Source organism: Pagrus pagrus (genome assembly GCF_965226575.1).
Source record: "Pagrus pagrus genome assembly, chromosome: 9".
NCBI lineage: Eukaryota > Metazoa > Chordata > Actinopteri > Spariformes > Sparidae > Pagrus > Pagrus pagrus.
The window spans coordinates 27,741,874-27,758,237 of record NC_140193.1 but is presented as its reverse complement, the minus strand read 5'-3'; the positions used below and the strand labels follow the sequence as shown (position 1 = coordinate 27,758,237).

General features: G+C 40.1%; 1 protein-coding gene across 1 annotated transcript in view; it reads left to right on the top strand.

Annotated features, from left to right (window-relative positions):
- Positions 1-237: 237 nt before the first annotated feature.
- Positions 238-16,364, top strand: part of parp4 (poly (ADP-ribose) polymerase family, member 4) — a 30,689-nt gene continuing 14,562 nt past the window's right edge. The window contains exons 1-19 of the mRNA XM_084361304.1: positions 238-427; positions 934-1,061; positions 1,337-1,571; positions 3,736-3,850; positions 4,856-4,934; positions 5,027-5,131; positions 5,866-6,024; positions 9,252-9,389; positions 9,537-9,701; positions 10,579-10,730; positions 11,415-11,546; positions 11,907-12,005; positions 12,183-12,366; positions 12,718-12,859; positions 13,716-13,858; positions 14,089-14,220; positions 14,579-14,665; positions 15,402-15,566; positions 16,151-16,197. Of these exons, the coding sequence (XP_084217430.1) occupies positions 936-1,061; positions 1,337-1,571; positions 3,736-3,850; positions 4,856-4,934; positions 5,027-5,131; positions 5,866-6,024; positions 9,252-9,389; positions 9,537-9,701; positions 10,579-10,730; positions 11,415-11,546; positions 11,907-12,005; positions 12,183-12,366; positions 12,718-12,859; positions 13,716-13,858; positions 14,089-14,220; positions 14,579-14,665; positions 15,402-15,566; positions 16,151-16,197 (2,405 nt within the window). The 5' untranslated portion in view covers positions 238-427; positions 934-935. The remainder of the gene's footprint in view (positions 428-933; positions 1,062-1,336; positions 1,572-3,735; positions 3,851-4,855; positions 4,935-5,026; positions 5,132-5,865; positions 6,025-9,251; positions 9,390-9,536; positions 9,702-10,578; positions 10,731-11,414; positions 11,547-11,906; positions 12,006-12,182; positions 12,367-12,717; positions 12,860-13,715; positions 13,859-14,088; positions 14,221-14,578; positions 14,666-15,401; positions 15,567-16,150; positions 16,198-16,364) is intronic.

Genomic DNA, 16,364 nt, shown 5'->3' with positions numbered 1-16,364 from the left:
CCCGCTTGAATTGTGACATGAATCACACGTGATGTTTGTCTTTTTAAAACGTTTTTCTGAAACAAGTTCCCATGAGGGAAACCGGAAGGGGCGTGGTTTATGTATATTGACATTTATTTTCTTGCGGAAACAAACGAAACACTTCACACTTTATACGATTAAATTCACGTGTAACATCACTTTAGACAGTATAACTCTATTTTGATGTGCAAAGAGAAGGATTTTAATGTTTCACTTCTATTAAACGCTAAAACAAGCTTTATTTTGAAAACGCACACACCGGAAGAAAAAGCGGTTCTGCTGCTAGCTTGATGCTAACCTGAAGAAGCTCCGACCTGTTTCGTTACTTCACCTGACAAACTCACGTCAACCTCGAACTCATTTCCGACAACAGCCGCAGAAGCATCGCCTGGATGTTTACAGCAAGGTAAACCTCAGTTTACTCATTTAAAACAGATTGTCTCATGTAATAATTTGACTTTTATTTGTAAAATGCTACGTTACAGATAGCTAAGCCTGTCTTTACTGAGGAAATACAACGTCATGACGTTAAAGTTGACTGTATTGGACATTTTGCGACACTTTAACTGTGCTTATCTTGTTATTTAATTCTGACAGTTTTGTTTCCTTATTTCTTATAATTCGTATTCGTTGACTTAAATGGAAAACATTACACAGGTTCACTGTTATGTAAGATAAAGCACTTTCTAGTGTAGGAACCAGCGCAGAAGTTGAACTTCTGGTGCTGTCACTCCTGTTGTGCAGCTTTTTTCAGCCTAGGTTTGAGGATTTACTTCCGCATTTGCTTCCCAACAATCCATCCTAGTTGTGTGTATGTGGGTGTGTCGGTCCGCGTACTGCAGCAGTGTTACAGAAATATCAGTGATGACAATGAAACTACATGAATGTCCTGCCTGTGTCCTCTCCCTGCAGGCATGGCGGTGTTTGAGAGATGCTCCGTGCTTCTGGAGCTGAAAAATTTGCCTTTCAAGCAGAAGAAGAAGCTGAAGTCGGCAATCACAGACAATGGAGGCAGCATTTGCTTTGTGGTCCATCAACAGGTCAGATGATGTCATAATTCTCCACTGTAGGTGGCGTCTCAGAGGCAGGTTGGGCTGGTGTCACCCTGTCTTTTATTAGAAATGTTTTATCTTTATGCAGTATGAGTAATGCAGATGCAGCTGGGCTGATTATGTACTACTGTATGTATTACTGCATTACTGTATGTCCTGGTGGTACAACTGGCAAAGACACTATGGCAGCAGTGCATGCTCCTAACCTCTTGCCTGCTTCCATGGCACTTCTACCTGTCTGATCATGCCTACATTTCCCACAGTGCTCTCTGATAGTGACCAGTGATGTCTCCGACCTGAGCGCCAACAGGCTGCGTAGCATCCAAAAATACCAAACGCCCGTGGTCGGAGTGGATTATGTGTACAGCTGTCTGGAGAGAGGAGATCTTCTGCCTGTGGATGGATACAAGCTGGATGTGCCCTCTCCCTCTGCTTCTTCACATCCTCTTCCTGTCTTCTCATGGAAGCACCAGGATACAAGTCCACCCTCACATCAAGGTATTACCCTTTAATTAGACAAAAAAAATGCTGTTCTCACTTTTTTATTCAATGTGGATATGACTCATGAAGTTCTAACTTCATAAGTACCTTCATCAACTCACCTTCGTCAGGTCCACATGAAGTAAAAACGGAACATGCATGTGTAATCTGCTGCATGTAGAACGCTGCAGAATGGGGAAATGATTTTATTATATTAAGTTGGGAATAAGGTTAAGATGGAGATGCAAATTCTATGACTAGTAATAACTCTTTTAAACATAGGCGAGCAAACATTTTCACACTTCATCATAGTTTATATTGGTACATGATTTTTTTATAATGTCCATTAAAAACACACAGCATAAGCCTCAGTTGAAAATGACAATTACTGGTGGCAAAAATGTCTTAAGTCATTTTAATAAAATTGTATATTTTTTATTTTTGCCTCTGCTTGTGGCAGAATGTGTGGGATTGAATGTGATGTGACCCACTTCTAATTAAAAGGTGCAATGAGTAAAAATTTTAGTTGAAAGCATAATAAAAACAAATTATTAAAAGAACGTGGAGAAATCACAGCTTTGATGTTATGATGTGTATGTATTGTGTTGCAGAGATATCTGCTGTAGTTACACTCCTAACCAGTTAGCCCTACCCTGTCCCAGTCAAGCCCCCAGGAAGAGCACCAGGCTTTGAAGCCAATTTGACATAGTGGCAAAACTGTGTAAATACAATGTCACGTGATGCACTGGAGCATAAAAAGTACTTTTTCCTACATTGTGAAAGAAGTGGCTGTAAAATGGTGGATATTTTTTGAGAGTGCCACGACCTCGTTTCACTGTCATAATTTAATCCATTCAGTCAGATAACATTTGGAAAGTCAAGAAGAGCCGTACGATTAAATCATTTTATCATTTCCACTGAACCTGAAGTTAGCAGGTGGAAGGCTCTAGTGATCATGCTAAATGGACCCCACAACATGGAAGACTCTCATAGAAATAAACAGGGCTCCACCTCCGACGCTGTATCCAGATTTTCTTTGTCAGGTACATGGTCCCAGTCCAAAGCTCCTGGCTCGCGGTGTAAAACACCAACACTCCCCTGGTGCATCAAGCTCCAACTCTGGACCACTAGATGCACAGGTTACCAAGCTAACAAGGAATGGCAGATCTAGTTAGCAGCAGTAAGAGGTTGCTCTGGTGATCTGCTGCCCCGTGTTTCTATTATGAATTCTAATGGTGGAGAATTTTTACATATTGCACCTTTTATTGGCAGAAAATGCTTACAGATTTTTGGTAATAAAGTGTTTCACATTTCTTGTTTGTTTCGTGTACATGGGAGAAGAGTTGGCTCGTTAGCAATTGGTAGCAAAGGTTGCTATAGTTAAAACAGGCGCGGACCAGGGCTATAAAAATCTGAATTAGATTGGCGCCTGCACATGACCTCCTGGAGCCATGTCTGATTACTTCCACATCACGTAATTGATGAGGGATATCTACAAAATGCTGTGCACAAACAACACAAACAATAAATCAGCAGAAGAGTTGGAGATTCTTACTTTAAAGTAAGTTGTAGCCTTAGAGATCCGTGTTTGACGATTCTGAATTGTAACTGCAGCAGCAAACTGAAGGATCATGATGGTGAAGGCCACTGCACACCTAACCCTGATCATTGTAAAGGCACTTTGTTTGTGTTTATGTATCAAACTGTGACATTAAATCATGGATTGTGGGTTTGGACATTGTTAGGGAAACATTCACTTTGGACTCCTCCCAGTTCCAGCACAGTGACTCATGATTCCTGTCAGTCGTTGCCTTTATTTGCACAGACACAGATCATGTATTCTTGTCTTGTAATCACTCAGTCACTCAGTCAGTTCAATGGTTCTGTCCTCCCTCTTCTGTTTCTGCATTGACGAATGGACACTATGGTTAAATCACAGTTTAGACTCACTCAGCTGGTTTAACTATGTAGTCTTTAGGTCTGATAAAGGCTGTTTGCTCATCAGGTGTGTGCATTACTAGACTTTGTGTTACATTCACATGTGTATATATTGGATTCTATCTGTCACCTTGCCTATGTGTACCCAGGTTTAAATGCATACCAGTTCTTATGCATGTATTGCAGAACATTTGACATGAAGGTGTGTCATTCATGTGATTGTGTTGTGTCTTGTGCACTGCAGTGTCCAAAGTACCAACAAGCAAAGCAGCCGCTGAGCCGCCCAGAAGCCCCGTCAATCCTGAGACTCAGAGGACAGAGACTCCGCAGAGCAGCAAAAATGTCCTGGGGAAGTTCAGGTGTGAATATTGACCTTCCTCATGTTAGCCTGGACACTCGCAGTAGTGTTATATTAACACTGAGGGGTTAACGATGAGAGATAATGACTTAAAATAAAATCTTACTGTACAGATGGTTTAAAGTTCAGTCTTTTTGAAAACATTTATATGGCATCGTAAATAGGGTGTGACTGTTTTCCTAGCTACAATAAACAGGTGAGGCCTTCATCAAACTGATTGGCAGCCTTTTCATGTTTGTCACACTAACAAGAGTGTTGGTGATAGTGGGTATTTTATTACTTTTTTTCTATTTTTACTATCTAACTAAATGAAACACACAACATTAGCCTACCTTTGTGTCTGACTGTATGTCTGACTCTGACATTCTGTGTTTTGAATTATATGAAATATACAGTGTCTTGTTTTAGTTCAGCTGTTTCTTTCCCGACACCTGCATTAAACCACCAGCAGATGGCACTGTAACCTTTTTATAGATACACTCATGCCAAGATCCTGAGTAATATGATTTTATGAAGCCTTTGACTGCGTAACAGATAACATGTTATAGCCTACATAACTAGTAAAATGTCTCATTTAAACTGCTGGCGTAAAATGTCTCCCCATCCATCCATCAAAAAAGTGAGAAAGCTGTAGTCACACAGTTACTGTGTGTGTCCTGCACTCACAGCGCCTCAGTAATACAAAACCAACTCCTTTAGTCCTTCAGTCCTTCAGTTAAAGATTAGCCGCTGTCACACTTTAATAGGCAGAGCATGCGGTGCATCCTTAGGGTCCAACCCTCCATAGCAACATTTTTTATTACAAAATTGCCTAATTTTCTTCCCCCACTTCATCCAAAGATGCTCTCCCCACACACCTCAGTAGAATAACCGCTGCTCACACACCTCTGTCACATGGTAGACTCAACAGGAAACTAAGGCAGTATTTAGCTCATCAACATTTCTGTAGAAAAATATAATAAAATGTCACTAATATTTGTATTTTGTTAATTGGTAAATTTCACAGGATTTATACTGAAACTGATTCGGACCTTCCAACGTATCCGGATAATTTTCAAGTGGCCAAGTATTCAATCTTTGAAAAGGTAAAGCTGCAATTTATTCTTAGCTTACTACGACTGCTATCACAGTAGTACAGAAGTTGCTATTAATACTAATAATACACATTTCTCTCAAGATAAAGAGCAAGACTTGGTGTGTGCTGGAGCTGCAGAGTGTCAAAGGGGAGATGGGATTGCAGTACCGTGTGGTCCGGTACTGGAAGGATGACATATTATCCAAGGTATGCAGTTTCTTGTGTATTGCTGCTTGTAGCCTTGCATGTCAGCTCACAGCTGACTTTATCTGCTTCTTTGCAATTTGGCAATTTGATCATTTTTGTGAGCTTGATATTGATAACAAACAAAAAGTCATTCCAGTCACCACTGTTAATAATGCTATACACTGTATACGTATATCTGTCATAGCACTGTTCTAACTTCCTGCCTGCTCCTCCTCTGTGTTTGAGCTCTTTACTTGCTTTTGTTGTAATAATTGACTGTTTCTCTTTATGTCTAAGTTTTTGATTTCACTGATGATTCTGCCTTTCTGTTATTATTCTTGTTGCTTTAAAAACTCACAGATTAAAAGGCTCATTGGCCGACCGTTAATTGATCTGCTCTTCTGATCAGTTTCTAATATTTACTTGCTTGTCTTTAAACATGCTGTCTGTTACGCTATGCTGTAGAAAAAAACTGAAGTTAAAAGGTATTTGCAGTCGTGTTAAACCAGTGTGCAAAGTGTTATTTTCAATTTGTGAGCTAGAATGTCCTCCTCATTAGTTATAAAAAAGCCTCTGAGACAACACTTAAACAATAATAGGACAGTAAACTGTTCAGTGAAACCAGAACCCCCCACGTTCTGCGAGAGTCAGCAGTTTTAGCTCCATCAGAGTAACAGCTAATACAATTTGGGACTCAAGTCAGACGTGAGAGGAAGAACTGTCATAAAAACATATCGCTGTGATTGTGCTAACAGAAGGCGGTGGTGAGGGATATGCTGGTGTTTCTGTCCACATCAGAGGAAGCTGTGGAGGTCTACAGGGAACTCAGAGACACCCTGCAGGCTTCTGGTCTGCAGCTGAGGAGCAACATCCCTCCTCAGGCCAGGCACCTGGGCTCTGCCCCCCTCCAGCAGGTCCGACACACTCACTGCACATTACACTCGACACATTTTACCAACAATCTTATCCAAATCAAGAAAAATCCAGCTGCAGGCAATTTTGAGAAGGGCGTTATACTTTCAGAACACAGATGCTTGATTTGTTGCAAGGCATTGTGGACTTGCAAAGTTTTATTGTCCCATTAAATGTTGAAGTAACTGCATTTTTGTTACATCTGAACATGCAGAACCAGCATGTGGTAAACTTAATTTCTAGCAACCCTGTAGTTTTTTAATTTTAGTCACAATAACTGCCCAGTCAATGAATTTACTAACTTTTCCCTCAATAAGACACGATAACAGAGTATATTTAAGGTTAATAATGATACATTATACAGGGCTGCCCAAAGTGAGCCACACAGGCCAAATTAGGGCCGCCATCAGATTCAGTTTGGTTATTGTGAAAGAAAACAACAACAACAAACAACAAACAACAAGTGGACAGAGTGTCAGGAGTGCACGGAGTCCGTCAGTTAAGGGAACCTCAGATCCTGGTATCATTTTAGTGTAGGAGATACACTGTATTAAAGGCAAGGTATTAATCACTGAAGATTAATAAAACACTCGTTAATGGGGCACCACCTCCGATGTTTTGTCTATTTGAATAATCCGGAGGTAATTAATCAAATCCGACTAAACAAGGTTAACTTGTATCAATTTAAATCAATTTAGTTAGTCTCATAGCTGAATTAGTGACTTCTTTATACAGTTTCCTCGATTCTCCACATCAAAGCAAGTAAGCACAGACAACGACGTACGGTTAAATATGTTTATTTACTAAATAAATCAAGGTGAATAAATGAAATGATGATTCAGACAACAATAAAACAAACAGAAATGTGAAGACTATATGGTTAAAGTGACAGGATTATTTAAGGTGGATGAGCGATGGTAAAGTCGTGAGTCTGGGCAGCATTCAAATGTTACGAGAGTAATTTTGATACTAACGAGACCCTAACCGGACTTGTCTTGTGAAAAGATTATTATGAATTAGGAATTAAAAGAACACCAACTCATGAACGTTTAGTGAAACGTGTGCAAGATGCTTAGCCTACTTTGTCTGAAGAGTGGAGAAGCCTTTCGCTTCGATCTTTCTGCCGGATTTCGTCTGAGGGATTGCTGGCTCGCGGTAGCTGCGGGTCCCGAAGAATGAGGGACGATGCGGTCGATCCGACCTCACAGCAGGCGGCTCTCTCTCGTCCAGGTGTCGGAGAGAGATCAGCTGATCCGGCGCTCAGCAGAGGATGGTCCGGTTCGACCTCACAGCAGGCGGCTCTCTCTCGTCCAGGTGTCGGAGAGAGATCAGCTGGTCCAGCGCTCAGCAGAGGATGGTCCGGTTCGCTGCCCAGCGGGATGGTACCGCTCGTGAGCGTAGAGGGCAGCTTAACTTCAGCTTGGCACAAAGTCCTTGAAACAGGCAGTGACACTGCGCGTTTTGCTTGGCGTTTTAGTCTTAAAAAAGACTGTTGTTTATCTTCACACTCTGAGTGGCGACTTTTAACTCTAATTCAACTGATATTTAACTTTCCTGACGAGGATAACGAAAGGATGACGCTGGCCTGGCGTTTCCTCAGTTGTTTCTCAATACAAGAATAATTAAACTGAATTCTGTTCCACTGAATAAAATAGTGATACTTAACAAAAATAATAAGGACGGAACTTACTTCTATTAACGTCTAACAAAAATAAAAGCTCTTAAAGATTATCGCACGTGGTCGATTGTACGGAGATTTTTATACCTAGGAGCTTGTTACAAAGAGAAGCAAAGTAAAGTGTTGAAAAATTTAGCAAAGAAGAGAAAGAGAGAAGGAGAGGAGAGAGCGAGGGAGTTCTGTCCCTTGGCTTTAGTAGTCCCGGCTTGCAGGCGGACCAAAAGGGGCGTACCGACCACACTCCTAGTGTGGATGTTTTAATTCCACACCTTTAAACTTGATTAATTCCAACTATCAAGTTAACGCTTCGAAATCGCGCTTAGCCTTTCTCAGAACTTTACCATGGCAAAAGTAGATGGACTTTTGTGAAACAATAAGACAATATGATCTGATTAAAATCATTGAACACTTAAATGAAATCAACACTGGATCAGAACATAAGAATACACTTGAAAACAACGTAGGACTGATGAAACTGGTCGCTTATACATGTTCCTTCTAGTGTTAGCTTAAGGCTTGTGAAGAAAAACATTTTACAGACTTTTAAATTGTAGTTTATAAACACGTTAGAAAACTAAAAAGATCTCCGACAGTCTAATCCAGTTAACCATAACTTACCACTAGATGGCACTGTGACTCCACCAAACACCAGACACCAGTGAGCATTAAGCAGGATCTCAGTCCATGTTCATCACAGAAACTTAGGAATTGGTTCAGTTTGATGAGCTTATTTTACTGGATTTCAAATTGTAAGAATTAAACAGGTGAGACTCTGATTTAATGGTTAATTAGAAATGCTTCTGAAGTCTAGAGGGAACTCTGACCATTTGTTTGGAATGTACCAAAGATAACATTGAAACAGATGTGTCGTTAATCTCTTCAAAGAGAGGAGGTAGAGAAAGGGGGGTTTTCCACCGTCCTTTTCTCTAGTGTGTGTATTGGAAAGTAGGGAGAAGAAGAACACGTTTGAGGGACAGATAGCACGATCGGTCCATCAGACGTGTTACCTAATTACAATTAGAAAGACATTATATCACAAACAATTTTATCACAAACAATCCCGGTTCCTTTGGTTGAGGTTTTAAAGGAGAAGTAGCTTCATATGTTTCCTTCGTTTGACCTGTGTGAAAGGAATGTCCCTGTTTGTTAGGTCAAAAAAAAAACAGTTCGTACAGGGGTTACCATCGTAAATTAATTCAAACTGATTCCCTCTGGTGGTTTTATGACGAGAGAGTGTTGTTCTCCCTCCTAAGAGATAACACGGGGAGACATCCCGGCGTCTCCATCTTGATAACGTCCTCACACAGATGGAAAGTGTTAATAATGAAAAAAACAGGGCCTCAGCAGGTCAAAGGTCCACATGAGAGCATTAGGCATGTTTCCCTACATTAGCATCATAACAATACAATAAAATAGGTGTTTGCCTTTGGCCCGTGACCCACCGTTAAGTTTCAGTTTGTCCCTCCAAAGGTAAACTTGCTGCTGGACATTTGTGTAGCTTAACCTGATGAGCTGATCATTTTGTTAACATGTAACTTGTTTGACTGACAGCTGCTGCTGGAGGAGAGGCTGAACACAGGAAGCGTATCACAGGAAGTCGGCACATTTGTGGAGCTGCTGTGGACTGAGGCCCTCGGCTGCCTGAGCAACATCCTCAGGGTTTCAGTCGACAAGCTCAGCCTAAATGATGTGAGGATTTCTTTGTGATGAGATTAATCAACCTGTTGTTTGTTTCACCATCCTGGAAAGACATTTTAATCATGAATTACACTTTCTCTCATGCTGTGTGTGTGTGTGTGTGTGTGTGTGTGTGTGTGTGTGTGTGTGTGTGTGTAGGTGAGCAGGGTGGAGGGCTTGTTGCTTCAGGCTCAGAGGAAGCTGAAGGAGGCGAATCATACTGAGGTGGTGTCTCTCCTGGATGAGGTTCACACCCTGCTGCCACTCAAAACACGCTCACCTCCAAATGCCAAGTTCATTTCCCAGTTACTGGACCTCTGTCAGGTGACATAGAACACACACATGCACAACCACATGGATATGAGCACATGCTCAACGACACACCCGCACAGACATAAAGAACCAAGCATGTTTTGACAGGTTCTTTATGTGCTCATAAGCATGTTGTGTCTTAAATGTATGCTACACACTGAATATATGCATTTTTTGGGTAGCATGTCGCACGATGCAACCCACGAAGGAAATAAAGAATCAATCACAGCTAGATTTAACCAATCTGTGGATGGCTGTGAAAAATCCATGGGAACACTGCAGAATAGCTAATAACGAAATAACATCCTTGAACAAACATTCTGATGTCTATTGGTGACATTAAATTGGCTGTGTCACTGAAAAGTTGCAGTTTGATTGACAAGTACAGGCACACATGTGATGAACTGTATATAATTTCCTTTTAGTATAACTCATTTAAGTATATTTGTCTGTCAGATAAACAAAGATAAATACACTTGAGCACACACTAAAGGTTGGCAGTTGGATAAGATTGAAATCTGATATTGTCACGCGACCACACTGTTAGTGCTGACTGTTTTCTTTTTGGTGAAATAAGCATTTAGTTCTTCAGCATTTCAAGTTTTTTTCAACAGAGAATCTATAGATATATATGTGTCTGTCTTCACTGCATTTGTTATATGTTAGTTTAAACTACTGTTATTGCAAATAATATGAATCTTATTGTGTTTTAAACAATTCTAGTGTTTAACACAGTATGACACAGCTCTTGATCACAAAGTCTTGATTGTTTCAGCCCCCACATACACTCTGAAATACATTTCACTAACTGACATCTATAATCTCAAGTCAGCACTGTCCCCTTTGCATATCGAGGCTAACATGAACACAATTTTTTCTCGTTGTCAAGTTAATCAGAGATGTTCTGAACGTGAGTGAGATGACTCTGAGAAGCCCCGTGCCTTCCTGTCTGGGGAAGTACCGCGCTCTGAGGTGCAGCATTGAGACTGTTCCCCGCAGCAGCTCCGAGTTTCAGGCTGTGACCGCTCTGCTTCAGGACAGGTAGAGTACAACCTCTGCAATGCTTGTATGTCTGATGATCTGATATATTCAAACATTTTAAGTAATATTTCATCACTTCATCATTACTACTATCATCAAAAATGCTACAGACAGAAATGACTACTGGTATATAATAGGGGTGGATATGTTTGTTTAACCAACAACAATTGTCAGTAATCAAGGTGACCAATAACTGATATGTGGAACTGAGTGTCAAAATCTAGAATAACCAGTGAAGGAATGTGAAAGTACAATCTACTCAAGTACTCTACTGTATTGTAGTAAATTACAATTTTGAGTGCCTTTACTTTGCTTCATTTAATTTATTATTTACATTCATTTTACTCCACTGCATTTATTTTCTATCTTATTTAACTAGTTTATTTGCAGATTCAGATTGTTAATATACACATTCAACTAAAAATTGTTATATAATTGTAATTAAGGAGTGGTGAGTAAAGACAGTAGTGCATTTTTAAATTGATTTATTTTATTGCCAGTCAGATAAAAACATTTTTAAAAAAACAACACATATTCCAATAATTCCAATATTTGGCCTGTCGAATAATCAGTAAATCCCTGAAAAGAATAAATTAACATTGAAGTTTATTCAGCTTGAAGAACTCTGACAGAGTACTTTGTGTGTGTTTTAAACCTCACCTCCCATGTTTACATGCTTTGCAGCAAGGTGCAGATCCAACAGGTTCTGCGTGTCAGCAGAGGCGTGGAGCTCCAGACATTTAAGAGTGATCTCGGGAACACTAAGCAGCTCCTCCATTCCTCCAGCCCCAGCAACTTTGTAGGACTCCTGTCTCGGTGAGATCACACTCAAAAGTCTGTCTGCAGTAGGGAATGCACCACCAGAGGAACATTATATATTGGTTTGTAGCAGTAAATTCAAATTTCAAGCAGTATCCCTCTATTAATACGTCCTCTGCTATTTGGATCAGAGGTTGTATAAATGTACTGTTTGTAGTGACAGTTGTAAACAGCAGCTCACTCCTTAACATACACACAATTTAAACAAGTTAATCAATAATCTGCAGTCATCCTTGTCTTCTTTCTATTATATTCTATTATAGTGATGTGATAGTGCAGGTCTATATCTTCAACCAAACAATTCAAAAATCTGTTTCAGACTTTTGTTTTGTAACTCAGTATTTTCACTCTCTTCAGTGGTCTGCTGCTGCCTCGTGTTGGAGTGGAGCATCATGGGATAGACAGAACAGACGTTGGTAATCTGGGCAGTGGAATCTACTTTGGTGATACTGTTGGGTATGTAGAAAATCTGATTTTCACTAACTTTATTCTATAAAAGTTGTCAATTTTTCTTTCATACGAAAATGTGTTGTCTAACATTTAACAGATGACGCTACACCAGTGAGCCAGTAGACATTTCTTTCATCCAGATGTCATAGCGTGACTTTTGTTCTCCATGTTCTCCATCAACAGCACCAGTTTGAAATACTCTAAGCCCAGTGTGACAGACGGCTCTCGGCTGCTGTTGGTGTGTGATGTGGCGTTGGGACATTGCCGGGACGTCCGCAAGAGAGATCCAACACTGACCCAGGCTCCTGAGGGACACCACAGCGTGCACGGGGTCCGCCGCACCCCAAACACTCACTCTGAGTTTGAGGTAGGTGTGTTTGTGTGTGAATACACAGACAGACAGATATAGAACAAATGCACATACCTCAAAATTAAGTCTCTTCTCTGATTTCCTAACATGGGACACAGATGAAAATCCATTTGATTGGTTAACATGATCACAATGAACAAGGGATGAGTTTACTTATTAGTTGCCATATCTATATTTACAAAAGACTGAAAACAAAACACACATAGTCACACTTTTAATATGGAGGTATTCTGTCCAACGTGTTATGATTATATTTGATTTAACATCACTCAGCCCTAATATTTCTACATATCTGTGTCCATGTCCACACTAATATGTATGTTGTATATTATACGTCTATCATGCCAGGATGATGAGTACGTGGTGTACAGTCCTGATCAGGTGAAACTCAAGTATGTGGTTCAGTTCAGCACTGAGGGAGACCAGCCGAAGGAGTTTAGTCCTGACATCATCACCTCAGCGGAGCCGTGTCTGCCCTCTTCTGACCAAGGTGAGTACTTAAAAAAATACTTCAACTTATAGTGGTGTGAGCTGTGGTATTGCCTCTGCTCAAAAGGTAGAAAACATCATACCAGAATGCACTGCAGTCTAATAAACACTCCCGCTGATAGATGACGTACTGCAAGTTGGGTGGTGCTTGGTTTTGGCTTGGAGTGAAACAGGAAACAGTAAAGTGGCTCAGCTAGTACCAAACAATATCATATTACAGCTAAACAGTAACTTGAATATGTTTCTGAAACAGGATCGTGGTTCATATTTGATCGGTGCTGCCTTGTTTGATCTGAGACTTTTCAGTCTGTGTTCTCACAATTGAGGAACTATATGACCGTGACTTCTGGTTCTCGGTCTTTCTATATTGCAGCTCAATAGTATGTTAAAATATGAGAACAGACAGAGCAGTAACATAATTTTGGTTTATAGCTTATCAGCACTGCCTAGTTCAGACAGTTGGATCAGAATGTAGTGAGACGCCCCTCCGTCGAGCTGACAGTAGCTGTACATTTTACACATGTTGTAAATTATGTAAACAAGAGTAGCTTTATTTATTCCACATTGAATCTACTATATACTGTATGGAGCCTGAAAGATAAAGAATAAATACAAACTGTACTAAATACACAATGCATAAATTATAACTATGAAAGTGTGTTGAGACACAAAGTAGCAATGTTATAAAATGTACTGTCAGCTAAGGCAGTGTTTTGAGTCTTTCTACATTATTTGTAAGTGTAAGTGTGTGTTATGTTTTATTAGTGAGAATTACTTCAGTAACACACACTCTTTTGGCTTTGACTTTCTCTCAATGCTGTGTGTGTGTGTGTGTGTGTGTGTGTGTGTGTGTGTAGAGCTCAGTTCGGAGGAGAAAGGGGTTGAAAGCATTAAAAACCCTCTGGAGGATGTGACGGCTGGACTGTTGGACAGCTCTGGTCAGCAGATCCCTCTGCAGGCCGTCCATGTGAAGTGCAAACTGATGGACCTGCTTTCTCAGGTGAACAAAATGAAACAGCTCATCCAAGTCCTTATGTTGTTGCTGTGATTACAGTCCGGTGATGTAATGGTTGATTTGATTTGATTTCAGCCTCCTAAAGTTAATCAGACAACTGGCTGTAAATATTTTGCAGGCTGCTGATTTTACTGGCTCATATCTCACATAGAGCACTGGCAGTACATGTCTGTCTTCTGTCCATAACGTCTCTCCTCTCTGTTGTCCTCTTTCAGGTCGTCATTTTCCAAAAATACACCAACCTGAGCTCTGTGCCCATCGAGGCCAAGTATGTCTTCCCGTTGGATGATTCCGCAGCAGTGTGTGGATTTGAAGCTTTCATCAATGGGAAACATGTGGTGGGACAGGTAACCTAACACAACACAACTCATCCCAGATTTCTTTTTTCCCCCCTCCAGTGACTGTATTTCTTTACTATGTTATGTTATATTTTTTATGATGTTGTTTCGTTCATCTTTATTCTCAGCAGTTTGCTGGGATTATAATATACTATATAAAATGTCCTTTACTTTAAATGACACAGAAGAAAACAGAAAAGTTCAGTTTGATATTCTCATGGAAGACAGATTCAAATTCATTTAGATAGTCATTTAGATAGTCATTGTATAATGCCGGGCAGCAAACTTCACAGGATAAAACTAACATTACTGCTTATTTGCAAAACCAATCTAACCTGTTTTTTTGTGTTTCTGTTGTGAATCTCAGGTGAAGGAGAAAGAGACTGCTCGCAAAGAGTACAAGCAGGCTATAGAGAAAGGCCATGGAGCCTATCTCATGGACCAGGACGCTCCTGTACGTCCACCGTCTGCACTCAACCAAACACACATCATCATGCTGATTCAAGCTCTAAATCTGTATTATAAAACATTTCCACAGCATTTCATTAATGTTATTAAATCATCGATATATAAAAGTATAGAGTTGCCAAGTGGGAACAGCTGCAAATTAATCTGCTCATTATCTTCATGATTCTATACTCCATGAAATGTAAAAAAAAATGTGCTCATCAGTTTTGTAGAGCCTGAAGTAATGACTTCACATATGTACATTTATCAAAATAGAATGCAACAATTAATTAATTAATTAATTATTTTGATTAATTAATCTATTAATCGACTTATCATTGCAGCGCTTATTCTGTATTTCTCTTTAGTTTTTTTCTTTCAGCAATACCCTCAATGTTAACTAATACTGAAATGGGACTCTCCTGGATAATGTAATAATTGTATAGGTTTGGCTGTAGAAAAAAATCCAGTAACGCAGCACAATACTTGCTGACTTCAACCAAAGTTGACCACACAATCAAACATGAACTGATTTCAGATGCAGATTATACAACATTGATCAGTTTTCTCACTGACATGATCTTTAGCCTCCCATCCAAACTGTAGAAGAGTGAGAACATGACATGGTCCGTGGGAAGATGAATGGGAATTTTACTTCGGAACCAGGGGCACCAAAAGTAGCCCCCCCACTACGCAACTCTATTTGTACACTTGTTTTGATGTTATTTTCGTGCTCACTGCAGGATGTGTTCACCATCAGCGTGGGCAATCTGCCTTCCGGTGCGACTGTCCTCATTAAAGTTACCTTTGTGTCTGAGCTGATCGTCAAGGACGGGAGTATTCTCTTCTCCCTGCCCGGAAGTGTGGCTCCGTGGCAGGAGAGTGCAGCACTCAACCAGACCACACAGGTAAGGAGAGCCTGGACAGAAGGTCTGACACAATGTAAAAACAATCCTACCTCAGAGTATTACTTCTTATTCTGCAGGCTGTCAACAGTGTGATAACTGTCAAAATGTCCCTACAGTAGGGAAAGAGGAAGAAAGTAAATCAAAGGGCAAGTTTCCTGTTCTACAGTTTAGGCTCATCATCGTGTTTATTTAATTTCTCTTCCTGAATTTTCTTATGGTCGATATTTCACATGTAAGTTTTAGTTTTAAAGCATTATGAGATAGCAACACATCAACAATCATGGTGGGACTTTCCTGCAGTGTTTGGTCTTTAGTTTGAATTTTTCTTCTTTAAGTCATATTTTTGCATGAACAGTTCATCACAGGAGAAACTATAAACTGAGTCAAAGTGTCACTGTTTTCTGTTTCTTTATTCGTTTCTTTATTTATTATTCCACACATCAGGCTTTGGAATTGCCCCCACCTGCAGCGTGCAGAGGAAATACAAGGATATTGGATCTGATAGTATGTGAGGGGCTCTGCATTGAAAGTGAACTGACTAACGATTTTTTTGTCTGTCTTTTGTGTTTTCCATCACTCAACAGGTCACTGTGGAGAAGGTGTGTGTGACTGATGAGGCAGCCAGCAAGAGGTGAGCTATAAGTCTGACTTCAGTGCTGAATGTTCAGTAGTGTATTGTGGGGAAGCAGTGGATCTATAGACTTGTTGATCCACAAATAATTAACCACAATTTGTTAATCAGTTACTTATTTGTTACTTATCAAGTAAAACATTTGTGTAGAAGAGCATGTTGTCCCT